The sequence below is a fragment of the Parasteatoda tepidariorum genome, chromosome 3 (genome assembly GCF_043381705.1).
Source record: "Parasteatoda tepidariorum isolate YZ-2023 chromosome 3, CAS_Ptep_4.0, whole genome shotgun sequence".
NCBI lineage: Eukaryota > Metazoa > Arthropoda > Arachnida > Araneae > Theridiidae > Parasteatoda > Parasteatoda tepidariorum.
Genome location: NC_092206.1, coordinates 90348201 through 90359112, shown reverse-complemented (window position 1 = coordinate 90359112; position 10912 = coordinate 90348201). Strand labels below are relative to the sequence as shown.

At 34.1% G+C, this 10912-nt stretch overlaps 1 protein-coding gene across 1 annotated transcript; it reads left to right on the top strand.

Annotated features, from left to right (window-relative positions):
* Positions 1–5252: 5252 nt before the first annotated feature.
* Positions 5253–6986, top strand: LOC122271689 (uncharacterized). The gene has a single exon (XM_043053818.2). The coding sequence runs from the start codon at positions 5253–5255 to the stop codon at positions 6984–6986; it is 1734 nt and encodes a 577-aa protein (XP_042909752.1).
* The last annotated feature ends 3926 nt before the right edge of the window (positions 6987–10912 follow it).

Below are 10912 nucleotides of genomic sequence, written 5' to 3'. Positions count from 1 at the left end.
ATATTATATATTTATTTGCTTAATTGTACTTTTTTTACATTTCACTAAATAAGATTCTTATAATTGAATAGAATACCTCCGCCTACTCCATCAATCATTCCCCCTCAAGGGGTTTACCTTCTATAGGTGAACACAGGGTGGCAGGACTCAAAGAACAACAGCAAAATCAGAACATGTTGTCTTTATGAAATATTTCAACGCCATCTATTGGCGTTAATTTGAATTGAGGAATATTAGCGATGGAACATGCCGCCCACCTTGAAATAGTATTTCAGCAGTGCTTGAATAAACAAAATTTATATATATATATGTAAAAAATTAAGCTTTTTAAGAATACAAATAACTTTATACACAATAACACGTTTTACAAAACAAAAAACATAATTTTGTGACATTACGTTTATAAGTCCCATCGGAGGTTTTTAGAGTTACTACCCTAAATATGTTATCAAGATCAGGGTGCAATTGTACGATTATGGTTTATTTAAAATGTGTTAACTAATTTATTTAAAGACGGAGATAAGTTCAAGAGTTATAATTATTTTTTATATCTATTTATAAACCCATTTTGCTTAGTGCATTTTTTTAGTATAAAGAGAAATGAGGTATCTTTAGTATAAAGTTTTTTTGGCAACAGTGTAAACATATTTGTTTGTGTAGCATTTTTTGATGCTACTTAAGTATTATACCATCAACCCATTCAGAAAATAAATTTATATGTGGTTCAAACTATAATTTTTTGCATGTAAGAAGTTATCTTCGTATTTTATTTTACTGTTTATGATTCTAATACTTACAAGAGCAGAAATATAAAATTTATTATGTATGTAACATGAAATAAAATTAAAAAACATCATAAGATATGATTAAACACTATTTAAACTGTACGATGATTAAACACTATTTAAACTATACGCTGCTGCGTCCATATACGCTTTTAAAAGCATTTGATCTATCCTTGTCTTTAAAACATTCAGTCTTTCGTTGGAATGCCTGTTTTTTTTTTCTTCTGTTCTGTGCCCCACACAGCAACATTATTTTCTCGGCATCATTTTCATGATCAATTTTCTTTGTCATGTCTATGAACGTATAGACATTTGGATTTGATGGCACTCTTCTACCAGGGCTAGAGAGAATAGAAGGGCTGGTTCAGTCCTTTGAAGTATCTCTCGCCGCGCCGATCCTCCGACGTCACTCTAGTGACGTCACTTTGGCGCAAAGCTCGCACTTTTACTTCAAGAACGGAGCGTTTGGCCTTACTAGCTCTAACTAATATTGGATCATTTCTTTTTGCGAGATATTCTAAGACATTTGTTATTTTCTATAATGACTTTCCTCAGTTTTTGCAGTGAATTTACAAGAATTTAAAACTATTATCGAAATGCCAGTTTGCGCGATTGCAACTTGCAAAAATTCTGATATAAAAACAAAAGGAAAAAGTATAATTTTTCGCGTGTTCCCTAAAGTAAATGAACAACTATGTAAAGAATGGATTCCGAAATGACACAGTTAATATAAAACAGCAATACGTTTATTCTGTCGTAAAGAACTTTTATAAAAATTCATTATCTAAATAGAAACCGCCTCGCTACTTCATAAAGAAAGGCAGGTGAAAAGAATTAAAAAATAGATAAAGTCAAAGAAAATTAAAATGTAAGTAAAAAGTATAAATAAAATATATAGTATATAGTTGAAATTCTCCTAATTTCATAACATATTTTTTAATGTAGTTATTCTAAATATTTATGATTTTTTTTAAAAATTATATTCTCTTCAATTTAAATATCTATAAATTATATCATCGTAAATTTAAATGTCTATAAACAATTGTAAAATTTCTAATGTCATTATGAACCTAAATTATTATTTTGTTTCAGTAATTAGCGTTTAAGGTTGATGTTTCCTAATGATTAAGTATGAACAAATTGCTATTAACGACATATTTTAAAATCAGGGATTCTAAATTTAACTTAACTTATCGTTATAAAAGAATATGTAGATAAAAAAAGTGTCGATATATGCCTTCATTTTTCTTAATAGTTAAAGTTAAAACTGAACTTTTTAAAATAAAGTATTTATCGTGTCATTTTCACCAACTAGCAAAACATTTTTATAAGTTTAAAATGGTATTTTTTTTAATATAATAACCAAGAAAGTTTTTTTTGAACTGTGTTTATGAACGGAAATAATGTGTTAATTACGTATAGTTTGAAAGCTAATAACCAGAAAAGTCTAACTTATTTTTACAAAGAGAAAGATGCAAAATTATCATAATATCTTTGCTTGCGATCTCCGAGATCTGTGGACACAGTGACGTCATGAGGAGGGAAATCGTAGCTTCAGCTCTAAGAGCGGAGTGAACTAGCCCTTCTATTCTCTTTAGCCCTGCTCTTCTACGGCTTAATTTGGAGTGCCACCCTCAACATGGTTGTTTGTCCGTACATTGTCACGATTGTCGAACTGATTCCAAATGTGCCTACAAAATAAAACACTGTTAAAAACGAGGTATATCTAAATAATGGTGGAATATATTGTAGTACTTAAATCTAAAATGCAATATAATATTTTTCTTCAATTGAATATAGTTCTTTTTGGGACATTCTAAGATGATCATTGTATTTTTAACCTGTAAGAAATTTGTTACCTAAATTAAAAAAAAAAAAGAGTTTAACAAAATTTCACTATTTTGAAAAATCAGAGTATTAAAATCAAATACTAATATAAGTAAATAAACATATGTTTGTAGTACCTGAAAAATGTTGATTTTTAAAAAAAAATATATTTGCAATAATTTTTATTTTAAAAAAACAAATGTTTAATTTTATGTCTTTATAATTGTTTATTTCATTTTGTATCATACTGTGTTTCAGAATGTTAAAATTGTAAATTAAAGTCATTTGATACAAGATTGAGGGAGATTCAATAAAATCAGCCTGAAAAATTTCAGAATTTTTTTCTGTGTGTGCGTGGTTATCTTATTCAAATAAACTGCAGTTTTAAGAAATTCATTAATAAAAAAATTAAAGTACGTATAAAATTATTTGTAAAAAAAAAAAAATTATAAATAAATTCAGCATTTAAATGTTTTTCCTGAAACATTTTTCAAATGAATAACAGAACTTTTCACTTTAAATTGATGCAATTTCATGAGGTTTTTTTTTTTTTTTTGAATCTAATCTAAATTTTAAATTATTCAACAAATTATTTGTATAAAAATTAAGAAGTAACTGAAATTGCTTTTTTTTTGGAATAATAAATAGAATTGCACACATAGTTAAGAAGCTGTATCACTGCTAAAATCTGCTGTATGACTTGCGGACTAAACTGAGCACCAGCATCTACCCATGTCATTTTCATGTACGCTGTAAAATTGTTAATTTGGCGGCTTGTTGGAGCATCGCTTGTAATCGTCAAGAAGTTATCCCCGATCTGGTAGATAGGTACAAGAGGAAGGGCTGATAACCGCCGAATCCACCGCCTTGTGTCTTCACAGTTTACGTAAGCGGATACCAAACCTAACGCTTGAACCTGAAATAAAATTTTGACACTAAAGTGAGTGTTAGTGATACTATTCTCAATACTTAAAATTTTACTTTGAATTTTTAGTCTTTCTAGTGTACATGCAGGGACTAATTCAGATCAATTTTGGTACCGTTCCTTGGAACCTTCACAAAAATTATGTGAACCAAAATATGTTACCTTCAAAAAAATGAATCAAAACGGCATCTTCCAGAAATTTACTAAGAATGTCGGTACCATCTAAAAAAATCTACCAGAACATCGACACTTGACAATATTCTACCGAAAATCGACACGTCCATTATCATTTTATAACAAAAGAAAGGAAAAAAAGGCAGTTTTATATTTGTACTTTTTTCATTTAAGAAATGAATCGACTTATCAAGCTTCAAGACATTATATACTTGTTTTTAGTTTTTTAATCTTTGGTTTAATATTTCTAATAAGGAATGTTTGAGTCTTCATAAAATAGTGTCTTTTGTTTTCATAATATAGTGGCTGAGTAATATAGTGTCTTCATAAAATAGTGACTGAGCTCAAAAAAAGAATTAAAGGGGTTAGTATTTTAAAAGTTGCGATGTGTTTTTTTTTTTTTTTTTTATANTCTATAATGTATAATTTTTTAATCGTATTTATTATGAAAAAAAACCCCTTAAAACTAATTATGCCATTAATTTCAAATTCTATGTCATTCAATTTAGGATGTGATATTTCATAAAAAAAAAATTTATCTTATATTTTCAGATGGGCCCCTACATAGCGCAACAAAAAGTGCACTTGAAAAGTATAATACTTTTTATACGTGAAAATACTTGCAAATTTTGAACTGTTCTTTCTATAGTCTGAATAACTTCATTCGATTAAACATAAAAATATAGATAGGAAACAAACCCTCACTTGTTTAGATAGCCATGCCAACTGCTTAAATCGCTACAAATACAGAATTGTACTTTTTGTGCATGAAACCCTTTTAAATTTTAGTGTATTAGTTCGATCATATTGGTGATTGGTTTCATTCAATTCAGCGGGGGGAGGGGAATGTATCGGAAGCAATGTCTTTCTAGCCTATCAAGAAGAAATTTTATTCTCTGCTCTAATCATCCAGTTTTCCTCTGAAAAGGGGGGGAAAGCAGAGAGAAGAAAAAAGGAGTTTTCAGGCATAATTTGTAATGACAAAACAAAATTAAAATTTTAACCATTTATTTTATTGTAACAACAACCGTTACAAAACCATTCTTTGCTTCTAGGAGTGGACTTAAAACCGGCACAGAAAATATGGTACCATGCTAAACACACACGAATCACATTGTAGAGAACATTTTGAATAAATGTCTTCCTGGCAAAAGGACTTGTGTATTACATCGAAAACAAGCGTGTCATACCAGATTTTCAAAGTGGCTTCCGTAAGGGCCGGTCAAGTTTAGACAATATTATTGAACTGGAATCCAGAATTCGTAACGCCTTTGTCCGGAATTCGTAACGCCTTTGTGCCTTTGTCTTAATTCGTAACGTCTGTCTTTTTTGATATTGAGAAAGCATACGATCGAACTTGGCGTTATGGAATTCTCCAGACACTGTTTGACATTGGACTCCGGGGTCATTTGCCAATTTTCATCAAAAATTTCTTGCTGAGGCGTTATTTTCGTGTTATACTAGGATCTACATTTTCTGATCTTTACGTTCAAGCGGAAGGCGTCCCACAAGGCAGCATTTTAAGTGTCACGTTATTCATCATGCATATTTCACCAGTTTTAAACTTCTTGCCCCCTACTGTCTCTGGCTCTCTCTATGTCGATGATCTATACATCTCGTGTTCAGGATCCGACATGAGAGTCATCGAGCGACAGCTGCAATTAGCTGTGAACAAGATCTTAGACTGGTGTGATCAGAATGGTCACACGCTTTCACCATCTAAAAGTTGCTGTATCCATTTCTGCCGTAAACGCTCACTTCATAATGACCCTGACATCTCCATCCGAAACATTAATATACCAGTCGTGCCACACACGAAATTTTTAGGAGTCATCGACAGTAAGCTGACTTTTATACCTCATATCAGGCTATTACGTAAACAATGCGAACAGAAACTGAACATTTTGCGTGTACTGAATAATACATTGTGGGGAGCTGATCGCTTAGCCCTGCTACGCATATATCAAGCGCTGATACTTTCACTGCTTAACTATGCATGTGCAGTTTATGGCTCTGCAACCGCCTCCAATCTACGTATCTTAGATACCGTACACCATGCAGCTCTTCGCATTTGTTCGGGAGCTTTTCGTACATCCCCCGTTGAAAGTTTATACGTTGTCTGCAATCAAATACTATTAGATTTGCATCGCATGAAGCTATCTCTCAGTTATTACTTTCGTATCATGTCCTCTAGATATCATCCACTAAAGCATTATGTAATTTCATCAAGCTTGGAGAGATTATATGCAGCTAGATCTTCTCACGTCCGTCCATTTCATGCTCGCATGCGTTTACTCATTCAAACTTTTGACATTTGCAAATCACCATCGCAATCAGTCGATCATCTTCTCATACCTCCATGGAACATTATACCATATCAATTTTATTCCCCTTTTATGATGTATAATAAATCTAATGTTGCCCCCATTATCTACCAGCAACTATTCATTTCTCATCGTCACCAATATTCAGAGTATGTACCTGTGTTTACTGACGGATCAAAATCTGCGGGTTATGTAGGCTGTGGCGTCATTATCGCTGATGATACCTATAGCTACAGAATCCCAAGTATTTGCTCCGTCTTTACTGCTGAAGCTGCTGCCATCCTCTTGGCACTGCGGCTGATTTCCACTCGTTCTAGAAGGAAATATTGCATATACTCCGACAGTATGAGTGTTTTGAGGCAGTTGGAAAATTTTAACAGTGATAGTCATCAGATTTTATGTTTTATTAATCACTTGTTGATAACCCTTCACAAAAATAGATTTCATATTTTATTCTGTTGGGTGCCGAGTCACGTCGGTATTCCAGGGAACGACTTGGCTTATTCGGCTGCAAAATCTGCTACCTCTGTTTTAACTCTATCTGTACCTTTCTCGGACACAAAAACTTATGTTCGACAGTTCATCACATCTGTTTGGCAACAACAATGGGATCTAAAAATTTATAACAAGTTACACTCAATAAAAACAGATTTTAACCCTTATCCTGTACTGAGTCTGCGGCATGCAGATATAAAATTAAACCGTCTCCGAATCGGCCACACTCGGCTGACCCACCTACATTTGCTATTCGGGGAACCTCCTCCCCAATGCAGCACCTGTAAAGTTTTACTCACTATTCATCATATTTTAATCACCTGCCCATGTTTTAACCGTCATCGTCTAATCTTTTTTGGTAGTTCTATTTTAACTCTTCAGGATTTGTTAGGTGACTCTCATCATCCTAACATTTTTGCGTTTCTACGCGCAATTGGTCTTTTATACTGCATATAACTGTTTTATCCTATTCACAATTTTATCTGATTTTATTCATCTTTGAATGCAACTGTTTTATAATGCTTTACTACGTTTACATTTTATCTGATTTTACTCACTTTTGAATACCTCTGTCACGTTGTATCTAGTTTTATAAATTCCGTGTGACTTTTAATGAGGAAAATCTGTAAAATACATTTACCTTTATTTTAAAACCGTTCGTTTGGCGCAGCATGTCCTCCTTTGGACTTTGTGCCATTAAACCCAACATTCAATTCAATTCATTGAGGGTTGCCGCTTCTGTTTTCAACCATGTGGTAACATGTTCTTTCAGCTCGTCATCATCGCTGAAGTGTTGACCACCAAGGAAGGATTTTAGGCGTAAGAAGAGATGAAAGTCCATCCAAATCTTGGACAAACTGATCAATAAATTTATGGAATTCATTTAGTGCAGTTTTTATTCCGAAAAATAATCTTTTTGCTAAGTATGTACCTCTATGAGTAGAAAGAGTCTGATATTTTGCACTTTTTTCATCGACTTTCAAATGTAAATAAGCTTTATGAATGTCGAGCGTAGAGTAATATTTTCCGTCACGTAATTTATTGAAAATGTCCTCAATTCTAGGAATTGGGTGTCTGGCATTTGGAAGCTGATTGTTGATTGAAACCGTAAAATCTGTGCAAATACGAACTATGCCATCGTGCTTTGAGATAACTACTAGGGGTATCCTAGCTAAAAATAAACTGCTGAAAATTTAAAGAAAAACTGCAGTTTGAAGACTACGGACTTGGCCAATTCCACTACAGAATTTTTAAAGTCGAAGAACTACAAAATTACTACAGAAATGAATTGGATGGAGGTGTCCTGATCCCTTTGTTGGGGGGGGGGGATATCACTGTGATAGCCACGTGATGGCTATGACGAACAATTTTATAAAATGGATCAAGCTAAGGAAAACTATTTTAAGAGACTCCACTCTTGTTGGTTTACTCAATCTTGCTGCACGCTTAAGTTTTTTTTTCTTCCGTAGAAATCTTCCGTATGCCTAGATATCTTTTTATTAGCAGGGTCTTAACCAACACCTTGCTTGCAGATAAATTATTTCTGATCCCTCTTTTACGCAACAGAATACCAGAGAACGAACCATCTACCACTGAAAACAACCTAACTTGGTACACTCCTCTTTAGAAATATATGACTCCATATAATTTGAAAATTTATCTATGTACTGTGACAAGTGTTTTTTCAATCACTTACATTGTGACAATTTTGGAATGTTGCCATTTCACCCATATGAACACCTATCTCATTGAATTTCACTCAACATCATTAATGACAAGGGAATTATCTAAATCAGCATTAGGCTCAACATCAGACAAAGATAGAGATATAAAATTATTGTTAGATCTACAAACCAAATAAATGCACTTGCACATGTTACACTTAATGGAATTGTCTATTCACGTGCATGTGAAATCATCCAAACAACTGTTACAGAACTCACATTGCATAGAACAAGGCTTAGTTCCACACCTGTTGTATCTTCTAGCCTCATAAAATTGACCTTCTACACTGACTGATTGTACATACCATATGTTGAGATCCTTACTGGGCACCACATTTGACAAGTCTAAATTCACACTGTTCCAGTGTCTTTGCCTGGAGGTCACCATCTCAAAAATTACCTTTCCTTTATGTAGTCCTTTATAAATCTATCAAAATTTTTGTCTCGCACAAATTGTGTTAAAGCCTCATTACCTGTAATCCACCCAAATAGATATACTTTTTAGTCCTATGCATGCGTTTTAAATACATATTTGTGTTCACACCAGACCATTTGTGATAACAATATGCCCACATTTCGAATTTTTTTTTTACTATAATACTCTGAAAAATGCATGAAAAACCTCTGCTCACCTGCACTTGCAGCAAAATCTGACATAAGAGAGTAAGTTTTTTTATCTGTCTCTTTTAGTTTACGACGCCAACTCCTATCAACATGCCAAGAACACAGTAACTTGTATTTTGGGATATCAAACACAGAACGCCAAGCCGGATTAAAAGCATCTGCAGCATCAGTCATGAATGCTTCAGGCTGTATATTTACCCCATAATTTCTAATGGATTTAAATGCAACACAGAGGGCCTCCTGAACTTTTCTGTTGCTGAGGATTATTGCTGCAGGGTCTGTCATCTAGCATACACAGAATACATCAATCAAAATCATACTCATTGACACCATGTGTAAAATTACAACACTAACATGAAATCTTCTATCATGTTAGTGTTCTTCTGGATGTCGAGAATATCTTTCCTTGGCGTCAAATGTGACCGGGAAAGTTCACCACTTATTGACTCTCTTATATAATTCAGTAGTTCTTGAATGGGCTTTTTATTACTCAACTGATATGCAATACTCTCTCGCTCTTCCTTAGATAAACGAAGGCGACCTAAATCACTCTCATGGCCAACATGTGTTTCAGTGAACTCAACATAATACAGACCATCTTTAACTACAACAGAAATCACTGCAGGACAAATACCAGGGATCAGGCTAGCTCACCGAGTTGTGGCCAGCTGAAGTGGTAGCCAGACGTGGACTATATGGGTAAGGGTTTTGCAAACCTGGGGACGTGCGCACGCCTGAAGGAAAGGAAAAAGGACAAATACCATCTATTTTGTTACTACCCATTTGTTTACTAAAACGCATACCAGAACGATGGCAACTCACAACTTTTTTTAAAATTCATAAGTTCTACTTCATTTTCTTTCGTTTCTTCTTCACTACCTTCCCCAAAAACTGTTCAAAGCTAACTCTGTCACTTGGCGCCTCCCTAGTTTTAAGCGCGGTATAGCCAAATCAAGGCTCTTGCGCCAAAAATTTACATCACTCACCCTCCCTGGGGTCAATTCGATCTGATCAGGATCGAGCCTAATCCCTTGTTTAACCTCGGTTAGTCCGGTCAAGTTCCGGATAAGCATCTTTTATCTGCACTGTCCTGACAGTTTTCAGTATGATTTTTGGCACAGGTCCTACAGAGAGGAAACATCAACTTATTTTGGCATTTAACTAGTAAAACGGGATGCAAAAGTTGACGCGGTTAGTAGTATTTTGCATTTGACAATACCAGAAAAATTATGAATATCATCAAAGCTACTAGTAATGATCTTAGGGTGCTCAATGGGGCACTTGCAATATTTATTCACCCAAGGGTATAAGCTGGTGAAATCGTAATATTTTGCAGCCCCTTCATTATAAAGAACTGCAGCGTTTGTTCTTCCCCCAAAAGAGGCATCAGTTCCCATTACAGTTGTTTTGTTTCGTCCAACATGACTGGTGATTGCCCTGAAAGATAATCCACAATTTCGGTAGGCCACTATCACTCCTCTGTTGAACTCGGATACTTGATCAAAAGATGATCGCTGTTTTCTATAAGGCATAATCGTTCGTTTTTTGAAAAAACCACAAGAAAAACACAATTGCCTAACTTGATAACGTCGAAATCTCCAAACCTTAAATAGCGCTTTGAAGTCGCACGTAATGTGCGTCTGCGCTGAAATTCTAATCATTTGTATATCTCACCTCCGCTAATACATATTGTAGATTTCATGTTATTTGCATGCTTCCTTTGGGGTGTTGCATTTACTGCGGCCAGCAGTGTAAATATATTTTACATAATGTTTAAATTTCATTACCAAATTCAAAAATGATTTTCTATTTCTTGATTACTGATGGTAGAAATCTGTTTGCACAGTCAAACTATGAAACTCTGGGCACGTACGCATCTTCGACTGCAGCTCTTGTGCCTTTTGATTCTTTAATTTTTTGTAACTCTTGTTTAAAAGTTGTCCTAATGCTGTTTATCTTGTTAACTTCAGCCGGTCCAACTACGGGAATATTTATAACCTTCGCTATTCGCAATAAGGCTGAGTTCCTGGCATC

Coding starts and splice junctions, on each gene's coding strand:
- LOC122271689 (XM_043053818.2), top strand. CDS start 5,253: ATGCATATTTCACCAGTTTTAAACTTCTTGCCCCCTACTGTCTCTGGC.